Here is a 22,722-nt window from a genome sequence, read left to right on the forward strand (position 1 = left end):
GTTATTTTTTCACAGCAGAAAAGGAACCCACCAAAAAGAAAATCTTTTTTTAACAGTTGTCTGAAATGTTTTTATTTTATTAATGTTTGTGTTGACATCCTTTTTTATTAAGTGCAGTATTTTACTTCATAATATGTCACAACTAGAAGTGAACTGCAACTGCTAGTTATGAGTAGGAATGATTGTACACCCCCAAGAAGACTTATACGGAAATCTACCTAATTCAACATAATCTAATCAATATGAAGAACAGTACAACAACTACAGTACAGCAATCTTTTTACTTCCACTATGTTCCCAACAACACATAAGGTACGGATTTTGTTAATAATACAAACACCTTTTTCATCAAATTATACTTAGAACTCAGGTACAAGCCCACCTGGGACATTAGCCACCTCAAATAAGGAATAATGTTCATACAATCTATTTGGGCATAGGCTAAAAACCACAATATTACTATTTTTTAGGAGAGATATTTCTTTTAAATAATGATTGAAATATGAAATATAGGAGCTACCCCAAATAATTAAAATGTCCTAATTTCCACTTTATTTTCAAAGATATTAAGAATGAAACTTACAGATAAGATAACATTTTTTATCCAAGATTAAATTGATGAGTACTACCTGAGTTATTGTTCGATCTACAGCTTAGCGACAATTACTCACTAATGAATGAGTCAAATTCTATGCATCCTATCACAATATTATATACATACATCATCAATATTTTGTCACATTGAAATGCATGGGTTGGTTAAGTAGACGCGATATATCTGATCAATTAAACAACTAATTTGTAACAAGGTTGTGGAGATCCTCTCACCTCACTAAATTCAATAAATCAATGTGACACCAACTAATCATCTGCAAGGACCATCGATATAATAGACTTCTTTTATCCATTCATTTATCCATTTAAAATTCATTTTTTTTCTTCTTACAAATGCCACTGCCTGCCTTTTATTACTTGGCAAAATGGAATTCTTAGTATCCCTATTACAGTATAAGTTTAAAAATGGCCAATCTGGAAAAAAATTAGAAACAAGTGTTTCTATCCACCAAAAAAAAAAAGTTCCAGCTTATCTTGCCTGAGGAAAGCTGCCATTTTGGATTTTTAAAATGGCTGCCATAAAATACAGATTTTTGCTCATATATCAGCTTCTACATCATGTATGGATATGATGTAATATGAAAAATGTATATCTAGCTGCTCATCTCGATCATCTCAAGGGCAGTGGTATAAGAATTATAACCCTGTCCAAGGAGCATCCTACACGCCCGTTTCTGTAGCCTATGGTGGCCAATTTGACAATCAAAATGATGGCGAGTGCTTCAAAAAGCTGTATTTAGATTTCTTGACCACCAAAATCACTTCCATACACGATGTAGACGCTGAGGTATGAGGACAAATCTGTAAATTTTATGGCAGCCATCAGGTGAACTTTAAAATACTGTATTTTGATTCCTTGACCTTCAAAACATATACTTTGCCACCAAAATCACGTTCATATGATGTAGAAGCTGAGATATGAGGAAAAATCTGTAAATTTGATGGCAGCCATTTTGATTTTCAAAATGGCAGCCATTGGGTGAACTTCAAATTAATGCTGTATTTGGATTCCTTAACCATCAAAATCTACATTTTGCCACCAAAATCATATCTAAACATGCTGTAGAAGCTGAGATATGAGCACAAATCTATATTTTAAGGCAGCCATTTTGAAAAAAAAAAGGGGGGGGGGGGATGGCGGCCATTGGGTGAACTTCAAAATGCTGTATTTAGATTCCTTGACCCTCAAAACATACACTTTGCTACCAAAATTATTTCCATACATGATCCAAAATGGCGGCTTTCCCCATATGACACAAATCAGTTGAGAAACACTTGTTTCTAATTTTTTTCCCACAAAAAGTGGAAAATGGGGATACTATCTGCCAAGTATAGTACTTGCTTTGTTTGTTTGTAGCATGATGCGCCTACAGTATGAATGACTTAATAAATCAAATCTGAAGTTAGGAACAAGTCTATTGAAATTCAAGAAAATTGGTTCATTAATAACTTCAGAAATTAAAAAAAAGAACAATTTGTATTCTTCTAATGGGTCGAACTATATCAACATCCACCCTCTGTGGCAATATTTCGCAAAGTACTTCACTCAGTTTCTGAGTGCTTTTCTTAATAGTTGTCATGATTTTATTTGTTTACCTTTTTGTTTTCTAGTAGACAAACAATTTAATGATTTAGAATACTGTACAATCTAGGTTTCGCATAGGTATTCATAAGATTTTATTCCAGAGTTTGAGTGCCTCTATTCCATTTTAACACCACATTTAGATCACATATTTAAATGATAACCTCAAACAAGAAAACGTCTGCTGACATGTTAACAACAGATAAACGAAAACAAATTGCATATAATTGCATGGTATTTGTTTTGCAACACATTGTATATCTCACTTTAGCTACCATCATTAATATTGATACCCTTGCCTTAAAAAACAATAACATTTAAGAGCAAAAAACAGTAAACATCATCAACACGCTCTGACTTGCATAAAACATTTAAAACATCGGAAATAAATCATAATTGAATAATCAACTGGTTTTATGTGAGTTAAAGCTCTATTTGCTAAAGTTTATCAGCGCAAGACAATCACATGACAGGTTTGCCAATAAATATTGTCTGAAATGTACAAGAAGCGAGATGAATCCATCCACGCCTCAATTTTAATCTATCTCTGAATCCGATAAGTATTAACATACAATATAACTTTAAATAAAACATAATTATAAACCTAATTTGCATAATTTTTTTCAAGTAAAGATTATTAATAACTGTAGAGGCTTCTTCATCTAAACAGCATTAAAAGTATTAATAATAAATAATATTCATTCTTATATAGCGCTTTTTGCACAATGCTTCTAAAGCACATTATACCCTGGTTATTTTTTTCCCACACAATTTATTTTAATTTATATACCTGGGTGGAGACAGGCAAACATAAGTAAAGCAATGCGGCGAGAGTTGGATTCTAACTCACGATCTCACAATCAGTAATCAAATGTCCCGGGGCCTGGCATCGGATATTTCAAACAATAACCTAAGCAAATATTGTTACATATTTTTTTTTCTTAAAGCTTAATGATAAAGTCCAATTCATATAGTTAATAGTTTGATAACAACCTCTGTTTTTCAGTTAAAGCATTTCTTTATTACTATCTTGACGTCAGCAAAAAGACTGATAAATGCCATGGTTGTAGTTTAGCTATGATGTTGTTTTTATTAGTATTTCTATGTAAAAAGAAATAACCTATTACAGTACATCCTTCTTCAAGATGTGTTTTTAATCATAAAGAGGAAAAAGCTTACTAGATTTCTAAATATTTGACATTCATTAGTAAAAATCAAACTAAATAAACTACAATAGTTTATTTATTGATGAAAGGAATAATCAATTACAGATTGAATATTTTATGATAAAATAAAAATGAAACAAACAAATAAAAAAAAAACAGAAAAGAAAATAATTTAAATTTGTTGACCTTTAAAGTCATTGATTCTATTTCCAAATGCAAATATTGTACAAATAAAAACAGCTGTAGGGAACGAAATATAAGCAATGCAAATCATTTTGAACAAACAATTTATTTTAGTGCAATGTGATATGTGTGATAAATTAATGTGTTGTAATTGATGGGCTTACTATAGCAGGCTGGCCAGTTCCTCTTTGCTGTTCAACAGCAACTGTAATAGTCTGCAAGACATGATGAATGTTAGACCACAGATGTATACTCCATGGTTAGACAATAGTGAACTTTATAGGTATATAAGGTCAGCGATGAGTGAATAATGTACGAAAGTCAATGATGCAATTGGGCTGGGCACTTACACCCATCTTCAAAGTCTACTAATTTCAACAGTGTACCAACCCAAAACCCATAATGCCTTTTTTTTCCCTCACCCATCCTTAACTTTCTGACACCTACTACACTTCTCTAGTTAACAGTATACTTGGAAAATAAAATGTAATGTTTACAAGAAATATAATATGTACATTGTAGAATGATGATATTTTTGTATTTTTATTAATCATGAATAATTTGAGCTTTTTGATGATGACCTGTTTTTTGTTTGCTTAAAAAATAGATTGAATACAGTAGTTTTAATGAAAAACATTAAAGACACTAGACCTACATTTTTTTGACCTAATTTAAGGTCACACACTATATTTTATGTAAAAATAAATACCATATGGACCTATTGCAATAATTTTTTCCGTCTTTGAACAGTTAAAAATGTGAAATATATGCATTATTTTTACAAAACGTCAAAAATTGCAGGTCTAGTGTCTTTAACTGTTTTGGAAAGACATAACAGCAACAATAACAGCAATGTAAAATCAAAAGAAAGATATGTGAATTGATGTTTATTGACAAAAGATGTGGATAGAAAAACTGAGAGCGAGTCAAATAGGCGAGAAGGTTAAGGCAGGGGCGCTGTTTACCATACCTAGAATATCGGCATAGGTTCAAGGCCGACTCACTCCTAGTTCTAGTGGTACAACAAGTCTTCTCCGATAAGGATTATAAACCGTAGGTCCACACACAGTTTGTCCGTGCGCACTTTAAAGAACCCAGTTCATTATTCAAGATGAGTAGTGGGTTACCCCAGTGAACTGGTAGGCCCTATCTCATAGGAAAGTGATAATTTATTATTGGTAATCCTTGGCCAAAAATTAACCAAAATAATTTCACTGTCAAGTTCTATAGTTTGCATGGAGAAAAAGAACACCCATGACAAACTTTTAAACAATTCGAAATAGGCATTATTTTGACAATATTTTGTGATTTTGACAACTTTTTCAACATGCGTTGCAAATTGTCTAATTCAACGTGTTTGTGGCGTGCTTGAAAGTGGAAATGGTCTTATTAATTATTTCAAATTACTAGAAAAGGCTGGAAAAATATAATTCAAGTAAAAAAATATTATACATTCCGTGCATAAAAAGGTGTGTGCGTGGGAATTTTTGACATGCGTAAAATGTCATGATTCGCGTAGAAAGTTGATTATAAATTAATTTTGCGCATTTTGAAATTTTAAATGCGCGTACGCACGTAACTTTGTGTACAACACGCCATTTTTTATCCACAGAAAGTTTGCCATTGATATGAATTAAATTTTTACCAAGTGTCAATAAAAAATAAAGTTTGGTTTTTATTCTATGATCAATCAAAAAAATTCTTAAAATTGCGTGTAAGTCATGTTGCGCAACTCTGATGTCATGCAAAAATAAAACACATACTGTAAATGTCCATATCTTGATGAAATGTTATGTTTTCACGTTTTAGAGATGCGCGAGACACAAAAATGACAGAAATAAAGATGAATAGAGAAAGAAAGAGCCAAGTGCGGATAACTAATTAAATAAAACACAAAATACAGAAAAAGTAACAAAAAAATAAATACAATAATTAAAAATATCAACATTTCATTGAAACTGGCTTTGGAACAATCTGCCTTTACATTATTTGGAAACTGACATCTTTGGACAATTTGAGTTCACTTCTAAAAACTCACTTTTTCTGATCTTACTTTTTGACAGCGCTATGAACAATGATGGTGCTTTAAAATGGAACAATTGATTAACAATTTAACAATCGGTCATTAAACAAACGTGGAAATTAATTATTTGACAGAACAGAATATCATTCTAGCTCATTGCTTGCATGATTCACAATGATTAGTTAAATTGTAGAGGCATTACTTAACCAATTACTACAAATGACCAATAAGATTAATAGGAAGTATGTTTATAGTGTAGTCTTCATATCCTGTCCTTTATCAATCAAGGTTTAATTAAAATCAATTTAATTTAGACCTATACAAGGTAAAGATCTAAAGATTAATGTTGATTCAATGTTATCAGACATTTACACAATTTAAAAAAAAACATATTCAACATTTTTGTGGCTGTAAAACTTTCACAATTTGTTGTGCATAAACTGAAAATATGCTTTTTAAATAATAAATGGTAGAAATGCTATTATAAATGAAATTATAATATGTTTAAATATTTTTTATATAGTAATAATTTTATTAATATACATTTTAGAAGTTAATGTTGAAAATGTACTCATACTATTTCCATTTGAAATTGGCAAATAAAATTTAATCTGAAATCTGAATTAATATAATACAAATTTAGGAATTCTAGGATAATTTGGAAAAACTTAATATTAATTTCTGTCACGATTGTTTACATTTTTTATAATACTATACATAAAGCCTAAAGCTTGATACATTTTTTTAAAATTGTGTACATCTTTAAAATTTGTATTTTCCTATTTAAATGTATTTAAGTCAGTCAAGATTTTGAAAAAGGGTGAGAGAGGAAAGGGGTGGTGGGGAAAAGGCCTACAATTTGTAGAATATAGTGCAGCACTTTAATCTGTTATACCTTTTGCATAGTACCTGTATTTGTTTATGTTTTTACATAACTGACAATAACACCCTTTAATATAATCTTTTGATCAACTTGGTAACAAAAAAACAAAATATTGTAGCAGACTATCAGCTTGATTTGTCCTGTCTAAAGTGTCCCAGTCAGTCAGCTCATTTTGCTGTCATCATAGTCACACAAAGTAAAATGGCAGTACCATCTACCAATGTCTGTTATACATCAAATAGAAATGTGAAAGGGAAGCACACGTAGTCTAAAGAACTAATAGAATATATACCAGTTCCTGATTCAATGATAAAAAATAAGTGGGTACTTGGTACTCCGATCCTTTTAAAACCATATAAAGCAAGAATCAGAAATTGAATAATGCATGATTCACATGCTGGAGAATTACTATACTCTTGCAAATAAAAAACATTATATTTCAGCATACAGTAGCCTAGTAGTACTACTATACAAAGGGCTACAAGTTCAGCATTTCAGTATTAAATTGTTAATGTTATGATTGTTTTTAAAAACGAATATAACCTGTAACCTAGTATTAGATGTTTGATTATGTAGATGTAGATTAAATTGGATGTATGTACACAATTGGTGACTGACTGTAGCATGGCTACTTTTATGCTTTCCTGGTAGCTAGCGACTAATGATATTCTATTTAATGTTTGTTTTATTTGTTGTTTATTTCATAAATTTAATGTATTTTAAATACAAAATAATAAACATATTTTATATAATAGAAAAATGGAATGTACTGTATGGTAAATATATTTTAAAAAGATTTTATAATAGAAAAATGGAATATATGTTTTTATTTTTTTGAGTAATGTTTTTAAAAAGATGCATTTTTTTATTCAGTTGGATCCAAAACATGCCCTGGCAATTATAATCCTTAATGTGCTTCTTATAGAAAACACATGAATTTAAACATGAACATGTGAGATTATGACATATTTTATTTGTAATATTTTGTAAACCAACCTGAAACAGTTTTGAATTCTTGGTCAGTTAAGCCTGATTTAAATATCACCTCCATCTCCGACAACTCGCTGAAATTGTCATCAAAACATCCTTCTCTAGTGTAGTTTGTTTCTTCTATGATGTTCGTCTGCCAGTCTGGCATTCTCTCAAAACTTGTCTTTTTCTTGATATAGGCTGAGCAAATACATTTGAATTTTGAGAACAAAAAACAAGAAATTAATGTCATATGTTATTATTTTGTAACTGAGTCAGAGACAATTATTGATTGATTGAACAAAAAGATTTTCCCGGTGAAACAATGTTGGGAACAAACACATGTGGTGGCAAACCAATATAATATTTATAATGTAATATTTATTCTATATAAACAATGAAAAAAAGAAGTAATTCTTTAATTCATTCATTTCATTTATGATAGTACATCCATATACAAAATGAAAAAAGAAAACACTAGCTTCACCAGGAAAATTAACAGTAGCATCTTCCACAAAAACAACCTAAAATGTCCTAATATAAATTGTAAATAGAAAAAGATGACTCTTAAGCTTATAAACTTGTTTCAGAAGGAGTCGTTGACATAAAAACAAGATACAATAAATTCAAAAAGAAACTTGACATAGGGTCAAACTATATCATCCATTCTGAGATTTTTAACAACATCCCAAGTTACCATTAGGAAAGTTTATCTAATAATTGCTGTTTGTTCTATTCTAAACAACAGCATAAGAATAAGCATAAAGAAAACATAAAATAACAATTAACCAATCACATTGGCACAAAAGCTACATCATTTTAAACTATAAATCTAAAACGTTCTACAACTTCCATACCTTTTTTGCAACTTGTTTATTGCATAAAAGAGGAAAAAAGCTAGGTAAAATGATAAATAATAACTACAAACCTAGCATTCGACTACCTATATCCCACGCCATCTCAGATATGTCAAAAACTTTAAACCTGACACAAACTTAGACGCAATGTCTCGGTTCTTAGTTAAGTCTCTTCCTTAGACGCCATCTATGTTCTGACTGAACGTAACCTTGCAGTGAAGAAACTATCCTCAGCAGCGTTTCCCTTTGGGCCATGATATAAATAAGTACAGACGTAGCAGCTTACAACTTGTACCAATCACAAAGTGTTTTCAAAGTTTGAACTTTGAGTCTATCTTTTTTGTTTCTGTTGTAAGATTGAATATTCTTACTCAAATCAAATAGATTATTGTGATTGGTGATCTTTTTTAACAGTTTAAAGATTATTTATTTAACAATATTATCATCACTGTATGAGTACTATTTTGCAGTACATTTTATAATAATTTTAAATAGAAAATGTTTTCATGTTTACGTTTCTATTAACAAGCTATGTTTATTACTTTTCTAACACAAACTTTGTTTATAAGTTAGGAAAATATGTCTACATTTCTTTTGAAAGAAGAAATAATTATGTATATATATTATATTTGGGCAATGCCCCTTGACTGTTAATAAATAAATTCCTTGAATGTGAAAGAAGTATTAACAGCATGGTTTAATCAAATACACATTGGGACTTGGGTTTTGGTCTTTAGCTCCAATTTGGTGGGGGGTGGTTCATAAATTTGGTAAATTATAATACAAAACATTTTTAGTGTTTAGAATTAATTCAGGACTAGCTATCTATTTTGTTTTTTACTACGGAAAATGTCTCTAATAGGAAATATAATTGAAGGGGGTCATTATGGATTATTGGTCAGAACAAAACAGTGCTTCACATTGAGCATGATTTTAAACTTGTCAAAATCAAAAGGAATATTAAGAAATAGAAATAAGAATAGAGTACAACATTATCAAGCAAACTAATAACTGAGAAACGGACGCTACTCAGACGGACTATAAGTATTTTATTGTTCACTTCACACAGCAGCACATTGCGACCACATTGGCTATATGCCAGTCCAATTAAATTGAATATAAAGAAATGTAAATATAACATATAATTCCCGTTGTTCTCACATTATAGAAATTAATTCCGGCAAAGTACCGAATTATTGATATACAGTAGATGTAACTAAAAAAGTCAAATAATATTGTAGTTTGTCTATCCGACAAAATATAGCCTTTGATTGGTCTTTGTGTTTGTAATGGCTAGGCCTAACCTACCACTACTAGATAAGTGTTTTTATATGTATAATTTTCTTACACCACCATTTTTAATACAGATTGGAGCCAATTTAGCTCGGCAAATCTTGTTGGCAAAACCTGCTTCGGGAGAACTGTTCAACTGTTAGAAGATAATTCCTACTAATTTAATTCTTTTACTTTTTCATTAAACTTTATTACTCCGAGAATGATTTAGCATTGGACCATGATAGTGACCGTACTGTACATTTTGTCTTTGGTTCAAATTACTTTATTGGAGGGTCAGAACAAAAGGACATACAAATTACTGTACTGTAAATAACAAAGTTACAGATTATAAGAGGTGGATCTGGAATATTGGAAGGGGTGGTACAGAACCTGAAGTATGTGAGGGTCCTCCCTTGAAAACGTTACCTAAAAGTTCCTTTTTACCTTTTGAAAAGGTGGAACAAACCCAGCCATAGGTAAATCTCAGCTGCCTATGATAATATTACAGTATATATGTCCACAAAGCCTTTATCCTAAAACATTTTTTAAAAGCTCTTTTTTTCTGATCTAAGGAAGTTCAGAACATTGGTAAAGAGGAAAACATTTAGAGATACCATCTCAGAATCAGAAAGACATGCCATGAGTCATACACATTAAAGGTTTTGTGTACTGATGGATATATTTATATAAGTCTGAATTTTTGGATTAAACAAGCTAGTTTTAACAAATGTTCAATCAATATTCTTTAGATACTAAAACTATTAACTAATAATAAGTACATCCAGTAGTCACACAGAATGAAATAATTAACAAAAAAAGTATTTTTTCTACTAGTATGTAGTGAATGTCAAGTTTTCCGTCTTTCACCAAATTGCAATAGAGGCACCACTTCTAAAAAGGCAATTACCGATTACATTTGCACCCTAAGTAGCTTTGAGGCTTAGGGCATGGAACTGTAAGAGGTGTGAGTAACAACCCTGGTACTACTGTAGGACAGGATTGAAACCTGGACCTACTGTAGAGATTGGAATACAAGTAGCCACCATACGACAGCTCCACTACGCAGTTTGTAAAACCAGAGGAAATAATTTAAAACAATGACTGCAAACTACTTTGATAAAATTATAATCCAAATTAGGATAAGCCATTAAAATGCTTTCAAAGAATCTGGTCAAGTTACAAGGGCACTTTTCATTTTCTCACAAACTAAAAATTATAGTAAAAATACATCCTAACCACAGGAAGATAATTTTTAAGACAATGAAGTAAAAAATTGACTCATTGAATCAGAAAATCAAAAGCCGCCAACAGATGAACTTAGAAAAAAGTGAAATGGACTCTTTGACGTCATTCACTAATATAAATCAATAATTTCAATTGATGTACAATAATTAAAACTTACCTTAATTATTGTATCAATGTGCACGTCTATAATGTGTACCAATACATACTCTACTGTACTATTTATATATAATGTACAAACTTTTACTGTAAACTGTAAATTTTGTATATTTTTTTAAAACAATGTTCACTATCACTGGGTTAGGTGATCATGAAATGCTCAACCTTTCAAACATACATTATATAAAATACATTTTCTACAATACATGTTTCATTTTTTCTCCAGTAGGGTAGCCTTGACAAACACTGCTCTTCCAAGAGGCCTTTCAGTATGTCATAATAAAAGAGAACATATAAACTACAAAATTATATTGAAAATTAAATAATGACATTCAGTAACAGGCACAACATATTAATTGAATGTCAATTGTACCACTTTAAAATACAAACAAAAAATTAAAATTTAAAAAATATTATCACCTCACCCAATAAATAAATTATTATATACTAATACCTTTGTGGTTATTGCTGGCACCCCAAACTTCCATGTTGCTCTTTTTATCTTCCTTTGATATCTAAAAAACCTCACGGAATAATAATGCTAAACATCGTAAAATCCAGAAATGTGCTGTCAAAATAAAAATAAATAATCATTAAAATGGCAATCATTATATTTATAACATTTCTAATATCATTCTTGTAGAGGATACTAATTAATAGTTGCCATAGTAACAAGCAATAATGTAAAATATTTCTATCGTATGATCTTAATACAAACACTTTAATATTTTCATTTTATCAGATTCTTTCCAATAGTAGAAATACAATTTTTGTAGACGTGTAGACTAGAAGAGTGTCTCTGGAAAATATCAATAAATATTAATTACCGGTTCCCAAATCACTGAGTGCGAATACAATTAATCGCATTAATATTTTGATTTGAAATTCAAATTTGCAAAACTATAAAATGTCTCATAAATATGTAAATTACTCAAGACTCAAATGTTATTATGTTATTTTTCGCGCCGCTCCTTTAGTTATATTCAAGAGAAACAGCTACCATGCGGAAACTTATAGTTTACTAAGGCTGAACAAATGTGTATTTGTAAACTCAGACTGGGTATTCGCAAACCCCAAAGCATGTCTGGGAGAAGAGCGTCTATGAGATGTATGCAGACAGTAGTCTGTAAGACTTGTTCAATAAACAATGTTTTCTGCTGTCCAAATGTACAAAAGGCACTGTATAGGCCTATTACTATCAAAATAATGTTCAAAACTATCCTTCCTCAAGGTGTGTGAATATATAAAGAAATGTTTGTCAGCGGCTGGGAAATTAGAAATTGTGTTTACTGGAATTTTGGGGTATGTGGGTCACTTACGACCTTAGGGAGTAACCGCCTCCACGGAATAGGCATCCACGGAAATATGTACAGTACCAAATCATTATTTCTTAAATTATTAAATAGAATATCAATAAAAAAGAACAATAATTATAACTGGTCTAAACGTCGAGCAGGTTTTTTGTAAGAAATATTAGAAGCCAGGAACATAGAAAATTAAGTCAGCAAATGAATTATTATTATAATAATATTATAAATACACTGATAGCATTCAATACTGGAGGAAAAAATGTCATAACTTGAGTACTCCTAAATAATTCCATTATTTTACAATATACTTTGAATGTTTTTTGTTTTATTTATTATTTAATAACTTATTAATTATATAATTTCCCACAAGAGCATAGAGACACTCGTATCATGCACTATAGAAGTAAAATAAAAAGTGAAGTATTTACAATATAGAATTTTGAAAAAAAATATCCATAAAAAAATGTTAATTTTTACTCATAGACAGAGTTGAGTTGAGTACACATGAAAGGTCTAGGTGGGTTGAGGAAGAGTTGATTATAAGCTGTAATAGACAGTTTCCTGACAGAGAAATTAGTGCTACGATATTCAAATACACATTCATACATTATCAATAGTTTTTGCTAGAAATCTACAATTATTTCAGTTCTATATTTGGAAAAGTATAGCATTGTAATAAGAAATTTAAATATTATTAAACATAATTGTTTATAAAACTGAAAAATAAAACAAAAGAACTGGATTTTAAACAATCGCAAACAAGCTCATGTTGTTAATTGTCAGTATAGAAGGGAAACAAATTATAAACTTTGATCAGAAATCAATGGCCAATAATGACCTGCATACTGTAATATACAGTTATTGATCATTTGTCGGAGTTATTTAAAGATACGTTCCCTACCATCAATTTTAAGGTCACAAACTGCATTTTATGTAAAATAAATACTTATATAAATATAAGTTGATTATAATAATTTAAGCTGCCCACTATAAATACCAGCATGCATTGCGCACAGATTGATATTTTTGCTTCTGTGATTCACTCACTTTCGATCGATCGTGAGAGATGGAAGAATCGTAACTTATCAGCGAAAATATCGGGTTTTCCCCAATTTATATCAACGGATTCTGGCAAAAACAGAAAGGCAATTAATGCCGCAATTAAACGTCAGGCTAGGGCTATTAGTCCATGATGTTCGTACGTTACCGCTGTTTACAAGCTAGGCCTACGAAACTAACTACGAGAGGACATTCAAGCTACTGTACTTAGGTGGTGCATTGTTTCTCTCTATCATATTTAACGATAAAACGTACATTTACAACAAGGAATGACCTGGTTTAATGTTTTTAAATTATGCATTATTTTTACAAATGTCAAAAATTGTAGGGATACTGTGTAAGTGTCTTTAAATCTTTGTGATTCAGATTAATAAAGTTCAGAAAATACTACTAAAACCTTATGATTCTTATTTTACACCTTGACATTTTATCCCGTTTGTATGAATCAGGGTTTCGTCCTTTGAACCAATCATTGGGTTTTTCCTACCCTATGGCAAGGGCGACAACTAACAAATAAACAAGAAACATCCTCCAGATTTATATTCTAAATTTATGTTTTAAATTATCATTAAACTAATATTGCTAAAATATGGACATACTATAGTAGCAAGCTATAACAATTTAAACTTAAGATATACTGTATTGTCCCCCTGAAAAAATATTTTTTTTTGCACATAAGTTATTCACTTTGATCAAAAATTTAAAAAACGGTAATTTAAAGCCAAAAATAGTCAAATTGGCTGCCATGCCAATGGGTTTTTGGTTGAATTTAACCATTTGTCTTTTTATAAATTCTGCAGAAGTGATTAATTTTATTAAAACTACAAAATGGCCAATTCAAAACCTGATTTTATTAATCTTCATTTTTCAAGTTTTTGGGGAACAATAATCTTTAAGTTTTGAAAAGGCCAAGAAGAATTTCCCACAAAATTCATTTCAAACTTTTGGTATTCAACATGAATTTTGCTGTTGCCATGGTTGATTTGAAAAAACAATCGAAGGAGGGAGCATGATTTAAATGTCTACCAGCGTGAGCCAAATGTTATGAACACCACACCACCAAGTTTGATCCAAGAATTTTGTTTTATTTCTAAAATAAAAACTTTGGTGACATTCCAACTATAAAAGGAAATATAAAATCCAGAGGCCTTGACTCTTTTCTTTTTTTTTCTTCTTTAATTTCGCTCAAATATCAGTTTGGTTGATGACTGAAGTACACTGAAACTAACTAAAATCATGTGAAAACAATTTTAAAATATCATAAATATCACATATTTGTTGGTTTCACTTAAAAATAATCACCATATAATAATATTGTATTTGAATACATTTGTATTAAAAAATACAATTATTAAGTTAAAATATGAATGATACAGTAATCCAAGGTTGAGAAATGTGTAAATTATTTTAATATATTTATAGAATACAATCTACAATTATTATAAAATTCAGTCAAATAAATGTACAAAAGTATAGTACAAAGATTGGTTTTAGACTTTAGTCTACATTATATATACTGGTGGTAAAGAGGGTATCGGAGTGTAATAATAATAACCTTTCTTTATTGCAAATTTGTATGCAAATTGAAGCTTAACATTTCATCATACATAAAAGGAAAAAAATTGGCCCTAAAATGGATAGCAAATGACAAAAAGGAACAAATATAAAAATATATCTACAAGTAATTATATACAATTACATTAAAAAACAGTGGTAAATTGAAATGATTAAAATTTTCCTAATTATGGTTTAGTTATTATTGTATATTCCTTGACTTAATAAAGAGATTTTGTAGAAAAATAAAACCATTATTCAGGGTACTGTATGATAAAACTTTAAGTATAACGGCAATGAATTAAATGCATCACCAGTTTGCCTTCTTGGGCGTAACAATTTATTTACACATTCAACGGGTATAATGAATTTTAAATTAATGTGGAAATAATAGATAATTCATAGAGAACAAAAAATGTTATTTTTTGTGCTTGAATAACTAGGCCAGCTATGTATCATGCACCTTATAATCGAATACTTAGGTAGCTAGTACAAAGTCATGTTTATTAGTAACTTAATCAATTCAAATTCTCACCTCTTTAATGCAATTACTTACAGGGATTAAAAAAATACCTGTATCCGAGTTTACAAATTTATTTCCGAGCAGGATGGATCATCAGAAGGTTCAATTAACGGGAAAAGTCAAAGAGTCTGTTGCGAATTCATGTAGGAATAGCTTCCACTCAACTTGCTTATCAAACCTAGAGCTTACGTAGCACAAATATAATCCTACTTTTGTCAAATCATTTCACACACACATTGAGTAAAATAAAACGACCCCTTTAAAAATTGTTGTACAACTAAAGGGGTTTAGACAAATCTGTTTAAATAAGGCGTCTATCCAAGGATTTGACCCAGTGTGATTTCAAGGTGGTATCACGGTAGAATTGCAACAAAATCAAATCAACATGAAGAATTTACTCCAGTTTCCTGTCGGCAAGTTTTTAGGTCATTGAAAGTTGTTTGGAAATTATGTCGTATGGAAGCTTCCCTCTCATCGTAAATGGAACAGGTCATGTGAGTGAGTCAGACGTTAAGGAAAAGGAAATCAGAAAAATTAAATGCGGAATGAAATTATTAAAAGTTACTTGATTATAACGAGCTTAGATACAGTGTAATAATCACTGAAGTCGTCTTAATGTTAATTACTCCATTATAAATGACACGCATTATATAATAGGGGTGTGGCTACAATCATTGATTCATAGATTGCAATCGGTAATTTTAATACTATAGGTAATCTTAATCTTTCAAAATATCTTATTAATATTGTAAATTCTTATTGTAAAGTGTGTCTGATCTAATGTTTCTTTACAAGAGTGTAAATTGTTTGTTTAGTTTTGACTGCTGTCCTCTTTTCAGTTTACATCCTCATTCTCGTAAAACTAGAGTTAAGTCCACTTTTTATAGAGTAAATGTCTTCTTCGCTTGCCTTCTTTGTATAAACCTATTTAAGTTAGTCCAATGCAAATGTTGATACTTTTTCCAATATAGTTATTCTTCATTCAAGACTCATTGTATTCCTTTTTTTAAATAATTGTGCTAAATAGGCTAATTTTTACAACAGTATTTAACATATCTTTATTCAAGTTTGCTTCATATTGTATTTATTGTATCTGTTTTCTGTTTCATACCTTTAAGTGGCAACTTTCGTTGCTGTTAGTTTTGATAAATTTTAAAAAATAAAAAATTCTTATAAATTGTAAATTCTTTTTAATTTAATTACAAAAGGACAATATTAAATATTCTAGAATTTAATTTGTTACTTTGATTAATTATAAGTGATCTTTTTGTGATTGGAGATATAATTATTAATAATTATTTACCAGATTACCAAATTAACCCTAAATACAGTATGTAATTTGTACTATCAAAAGAAATAATTACAACATACAATATGTACAATAATTTGTAATTATCAAAAGGTTGTTAGTGAGCGTAAGTCCTGAGGTGAAAACACCCTAAAATTACAATTTACATACAGTAGTAATACATACTTTTATTTAGAAGGCCAATGCATCATCATAACAGCGGAAGCATATACTCAGTGTAGAACAGTGTCTTCCGGTTCATCACAACTCTAGTTGTTTTTTAAAAAAGAGACGATAAATAACATTTAATATTCATCAAAATGTGGCATAATCAAGTAGTTGTATTACTATTAAGCTCTGTCTACACTATCAAACTTTATGTGACAAAAAAATGTTACATGCCCATATATGGACATGATGATGTCATAGATTTGGGCATATCACTAGCATATTTGGGCACATCACACTTTTTTTGTGAAAACTAGTAAGTAATTTAACATGGGAATAATTATTGTACAATGTGAGTTGTAATTACAACAAGTAACATAATGATTAAATATGAGTAATTCACATGAACAGAATACTCAAACTTAAATAAGAAAATGAATACATTGACACATAGTTACTACACAGTGGTGTCTACAAACAATTAATACAGTAATCATACACTTAAATAAGAAAATGAATACATTGACACATTGTTACTACACAGTGGTGTCTACAAACAATTAATACAGTAATCATACACATATACTAAATAGTGTAAACACATAAAAACTAAACAATGCATACAAATGGTTGGAGAAAAATACATTCAAAAATTAAATTATCCATTAATTACTATACTGAAACAAGTTGAGAGTGTTTTCACATAAAAAAAAACACAAATAATTATGTCAATATGGTAATGGATTCTTAAGGTTTAATCAAATTAAAGATATCATAACTTTCACTTACCATGAACTTTCAGTTCTTAATCTCAAGCGATAGATACAGTAGTACGTTGGTTCCAAACCATTTAACAACTTTATTTTGGCTAACCTTCAAAATAAACTATATTTAATCACAAAAAATGGTTAAACTCTAGGGTACAAGGGTTGGTTTGGGATGAGACTTAAGTTAGGAACAGGATATACATTTATCTTATCAATAATACCAGTACGTATTATCATAATGTATTGGATTAACTATAGGGCATCTGGGTTGGTTTGGGTTAATTAGTACTGTTACTGTAGGATTCATCTTTATCTTGTTTGAAAATCTGACTAGTCCCATGATGTACCTCTTCCAAACCATTAAACATCTTTATTTTGCCTTCAAAGAAACTAATTTTAGTCACATAAAGTATTGGATTAACTATAGGGTATTTGGGTTGGTTTGAGACAAAGTTCTTTCTTTCATTTAGGAGCAAACTTCATAGTTGAAGGCTACTGTTAAACTGGCTATAGTGTTGCAATTTGTGCATACAGTGTGTGGTGCATATAAAATCAAATAACATTTATACCCTTGCGCCTAGTCTCCGAAAGATCTCCATCTGCATCTATCGCTATCACGACCCTGAACAACTTCCTAGGTCATCTTTATCTTGTTTCAAAATCTGACGAGTGAGACTTCATACTGTACCTCTTCTCATCAATTTAAGATGGGTGGGGAAGGAGAAAGGTGGAGCCGAGGGGAGCATCACAAACATAAAGTTAGAAATTGTTACTTACTAACTACATAGTGTCATTCTAGACATTAATATTCTAACTGTAATAATAATTAAATATCCATAAATCATACCTTTACTGTATTAACTGTTGCAAAATTATTTACACCGGTGAGTTCATTTAAAAAGCAATAATTAAATCCTATATTTAATAAACTCCGTCACAAAACGTGTTCTGCATTATACTGTATACAACAAACTACTAATTAATAACAGGATATGCGATGGCATGTCGATATGCTCATCAAACAAGATGCGTACTACAAACAATATTCATAATATGATGTCTCATTGATTACAACACAGCTGGTATTACTCCAACCAGCAATTTTTAATAACACCAATATACCATGTTTTTTTAGAATTCATAATTAGGAATAATTATTTAATATATATATTATAATATTACTATATGTCTCTTGTATTTAAAATTATTAAAATAATAATTAATATGATATAAACATTTTTTTTTAGTCAACTGAAAAAAAGGTTTTCAGTTATAGTAAATAAGTTTGCGGAATCTACTAATTGCTGAAGTATGCATCCAGTGTGGAAATCATGTTTTGAAAGTGAAAATAAATACACAGTAATGTATTGTATTAATACTGTATACAAATTATATCAATTAATTATGGTTTTGGGCCAGTCTAATTCACAATTAATGTGAGGAGTACATGCGTTGGTTTCTGGATCAAAAATCGAAAGATTTCGTAGGGTCTTATTGGCTTTTACGCGCGCTGTCTTCTCTGTCATGGTCTTAGTTTTAGAAACACTCATCAGTAGAGGGCGACATTAAAAAAAAATACAAATCTGTTTTCGGTATTTAGATTTTAAAAATTTGTTTTCGGTTGTTTATGGTTGTTTTCGGTAATTAGACTGACCGACGGTAATAAATTCAAAGGCAAATTACTGAAAAAATCGAAACGTAAAACAGCCAGAAAAAATTTGCGGTAATAATAATATACAAATTTAAATTATATTAAATCATTTCGAAATAAATGAATTTTCTCTTGATGGCAGTGATACAGTAATGTCTGAGAAATTTATACAATTAAATTAATTATCAATTTGTCTCAAAATCTCAATATTATTCTATTTATTGAAAAAATCTAAATTATATTATATACATTTAATACATTAATTTTAAAATAAATTAAAAAAGATGGTTTTTTTTATGTTTAGTCTTAAATATCTTTTAAAATTTGATAAAATACCACAAATATGTTTAAAAATGAACAACCACTTTTTTTCTTTTGAGCCTAAACAGGTGGGCCACAAAATATCCCAGAAATGTTAGCTAGAGATTGAGAATAAAAGAGGTGTTTCGACCCAGGTCGGCTGTACCCTATTAATGCCTTGTCTGGCATCCTGGCTCACACAACCACCAACACATATTCATGCCTACTACTAGGCCTAGCTAGTACTAGCCTACTAGTAGCAGGAGGGGTAGGCATAACCTGCTAGATAGAGGTACTGTGAACTAGTAGTATAGTAGTTAGTAGGGGGACCCTGCTACTTACTGTAGCTAAAGCTAATATAGAGGCCACGTACTAATTAATCCAATAATAATATATATATAATATTGTTGGCATAGAATAACACTTTGTTCACTTACAATACATGGAGCTTGATCCCTTACCTTTTGTTTTTAATACAAGGAAAAACACATGAACTGTTTAAAAAACATTTACTACACATCAAAAAAGCCGCCACTGTGATAAAAACAACCACCTGTTGTTTTTTTTTGTCGGTGAAAAAAAATCATGCGCTGATGATAGAGGGGGTATAAGGCAGAGTTAAACGTATGTAACGCCAATTGTGAATTATAAAAATGCGCAGTATAGTATATTCCTGTCATACTAAAGAGTGATATTCTTTGGTCATACTTACACATGGGTATGAGGTGCAAACTTTAAAAGTTAAAGACTATTTTATAGCTTGATATCCGAACTTTTTTATTATGAATTACATACATTTATTGTACTTAATCTACATGATCCTGTTTGACAATTTGCAGAAATTTAATATGGTGCCTAGAAATAACCAAAATAACCTTGAACAAATTCACAGTGGTTATGAAGCCTCCATCATCATTTGATGAGTGTAAACAGCTTCAGTAGTTGGCTCCTGTCAAAGTAACTTTATGCAAAGTGCATACTGTTTTCAATGACCTCTATTCCTAATTACTATAAATTTCAAGGAAAAGAATTTGGATGTTGCTTATCAATGACACACAGTAGTCTGTGAAAGATACCAAAAGTATTGGAATATCTATAAAAGAATCTAAATACCAATTTGCAAATCTGTGTATACATGTTCAAATTAAGAAGTATTATTTGCATATTACCCTATTCAGGGGGCAGAGGGAGTGCTCATATTTAATATTAATAGTCTATCAAAATATCAAATAATTTTATTTTAACTGTCAAAAGGGGGAGGGGGAGCTGGGCACCACAAGCACTACTACCCCTGGCATTTAACTGCAAAATGGATAGCAAGCACACATTAAGAAATTCTGTGTAATATGTTTTAAATAAAAACCACATTTTATAAAGAAATAAAATTAACACACAGAAGATGTTTGGTACTGTATAAATACAGTTTTTTAAATAAAAATATTAAATAAAATTTATTTAATTCAAATTGACAAACATACTGAATGTCAATGTCTGAAAATCAAATAGCACATTGAATCATCTTTAATCAAATTGTCAACCTTTTATTCTTGGTTAAAAAATCATCTATTAAAAAGTACTTATTTCGAACAATTAATCCCACTGCCTTATTATAGTGTACATTCTGTATTAAAACTAAGACATTTATAGAAGACAATCCTGGCTATATTTGTTCTGTACAATTATAATATCTTACAAACTATACAAACTCATATCTCTGTATAATGAATATATTTCTCTTTAACTCTACTTTATATCATTTAAATTATATTATCATCATTTTTATCTATTAAAACAACTGCAAGGAATTTATTTTAAATTTATCATTTTAATGCTATTGTTGACACTAGATTTATAAAAATCACATATCTCTCATAATTATACTGGAACTTTACTTTAGTACTTTATCTTCTCCTAAACCACCTTCGAAGGGTTTAGTTTATGTCATTTCCAACACCATTCTAGGCCATCTATAGTTTAATAGTACACACATAATGAATGTTTGAGTGTGATGGTATAAATAATTTCATAGGTGAAAGATGAAAGGTTATATTTTCAAGAGGCTTTGTTATGCTGTCGTTAATGGGTTGCGCTGTCTGAGCTTCATTCGATAAAAATCGGAATACACCATGCTGTGTGGAGCGATTCATAGGGCACTTACTTTTAATCATGTGACCCACAATCGTCCAATCAAATGACAGGAATTTATTTAGGTGTTTTATAATTTAAAATAGGCATTCATTACTGGCATAGATTTACTGGCAAAACAATCCTATGACATATAAATATAATTGTATCAAGCAACTACAGTATTTCACTACACATGCATATACCATGCACAACAATCAAACTGTTGTAACTTAAATTCTAAAACCAATTTTAAACATTAAGCAATTAACATCCCTGTAGTTCACACATTCTAACGGTATGTTAGCACATTTCAAAGAAACAGGACAACAGATTGGTGTCTGATGAAGCAATGTTCTCAACATTCTACTAAATTTTCTAAAAATGTTGCATCTTTTCAAAGATTACAGTCATATACTGTAGATAGCTGAATACTTCACAATGTTCTGCTGTCTTTTGAGACTTAAGGGTCTTTCACACCTCTTCCAGCATGGTTCTGGTCCGGCGCCGGCAAATCAAATCAAACGCCAATGCTCCGTTTTCACATAGCTACGCGCATATCGATTGGCGCATAGCCGCATGGAACGTCATGAAAACGAAACATTGACGTTCGACTTGATTTTCCGGCGTCTGACTGGAACTATGCAGGAACTTGTGTGAAAGACCCTTTACTCTTGATTTTACGAGTAGTTGCATATTTATGAAAGAAAGCTGTAATTGGTCTTTAGAGAATACAGGACCAGAGATGGTAACATATAAAGCTGATAATGTTCTCAATGTGTTGGTGTTGCTTTTGAGTACTGAACATTGAGACTTGCTCGTGTTCAGGCAGACTATACGCCATCTGTTCTTGTGCAGGATCACGAAACACTGAGCTAAGCTCCTGTAAAAGACATAATGCATGATTAGTCCAGGGAAGAGTGAAATTACATGCTTTCCTGCAGTCACGTGTCTACAACACTGCTCATGGCACAGGATAAAGCTCTCTACAAACTAGACATTCATGGTTCCCTTACCTTCCGCT

The 22,722-nt window shown here is 30.5% G+C and overlaps 3 protein-coding genes across 7 annotated transcripts in view; 1 reads left to right on the forward strand and 2 right to left on the reverse strand.

Moving 5' to 3' along the window:
• Positions 1-18,501, reverse strand: part of LOC144845414 (uncharacterized) — a 46,662-nt gene extending 28,161 nt beyond the window's left edge. For 4 of the 5 annotated variants that reach the window (XM_078702724.1, XM_078702726.1, XM_078702723.1 and 1 more), the window contains exon 1: positions 7,449-7,695. In XM_078702724.1, coding sequence (XP_078558850.1) covers positions 7,449-7,674 — 226 coding nt within the window. In that variant the 5' untranslated portion in view covers positions 7,675-7,695. Of the gene's footprint in view, positions 1-7,448; positions 7,696-11,408; positions 11,523-16,874; positions 16,958-17,645; positions 17,730-18,470 lie in introns of those variants that run through there. The other variant, XM_078702725.1, reaches the window with a different exon arrangement.
• Positions 1-22,722, forward strand: part of LOC144845435 (choline transporter-like protein 1) — a 135,488-nt gene that overhangs the window by 18,797 nt on the left and 93,969 nt on the right. The window lies entirely within an intron of this gene.
• LOC144845407 (KICSTOR complex protein SZT2-like) overlaps positions 20,338-22,722 on the reverse strand; it is a 48,923-nt gene continuing 46,538 nt past the window's right edge. The window contains exon 63 of the mRNA XM_078702708.1: positions 20,338-22,581. Coding sequence (XP_078558834.1) covers positions 22,423-22,581 — 159 coding nt within the window. The 3' untranslated portion in view covers positions 20,338-22,422. The remainder of the gene's footprint in view (positions 22,582-22,722) is intronic.

Source organism: Antedon bifida, chromosome 6 (assembly GCF_963402885.1).
Source record: "Antedon bifida chromosome 6, ecAntBifi1.1, whole genome shotgun sequence".
NCBI lineage: Eukaryota > Metazoa > Echinodermata > Crinoidea > Comatulida > Antedonidae > Antedon > Antedon bifida.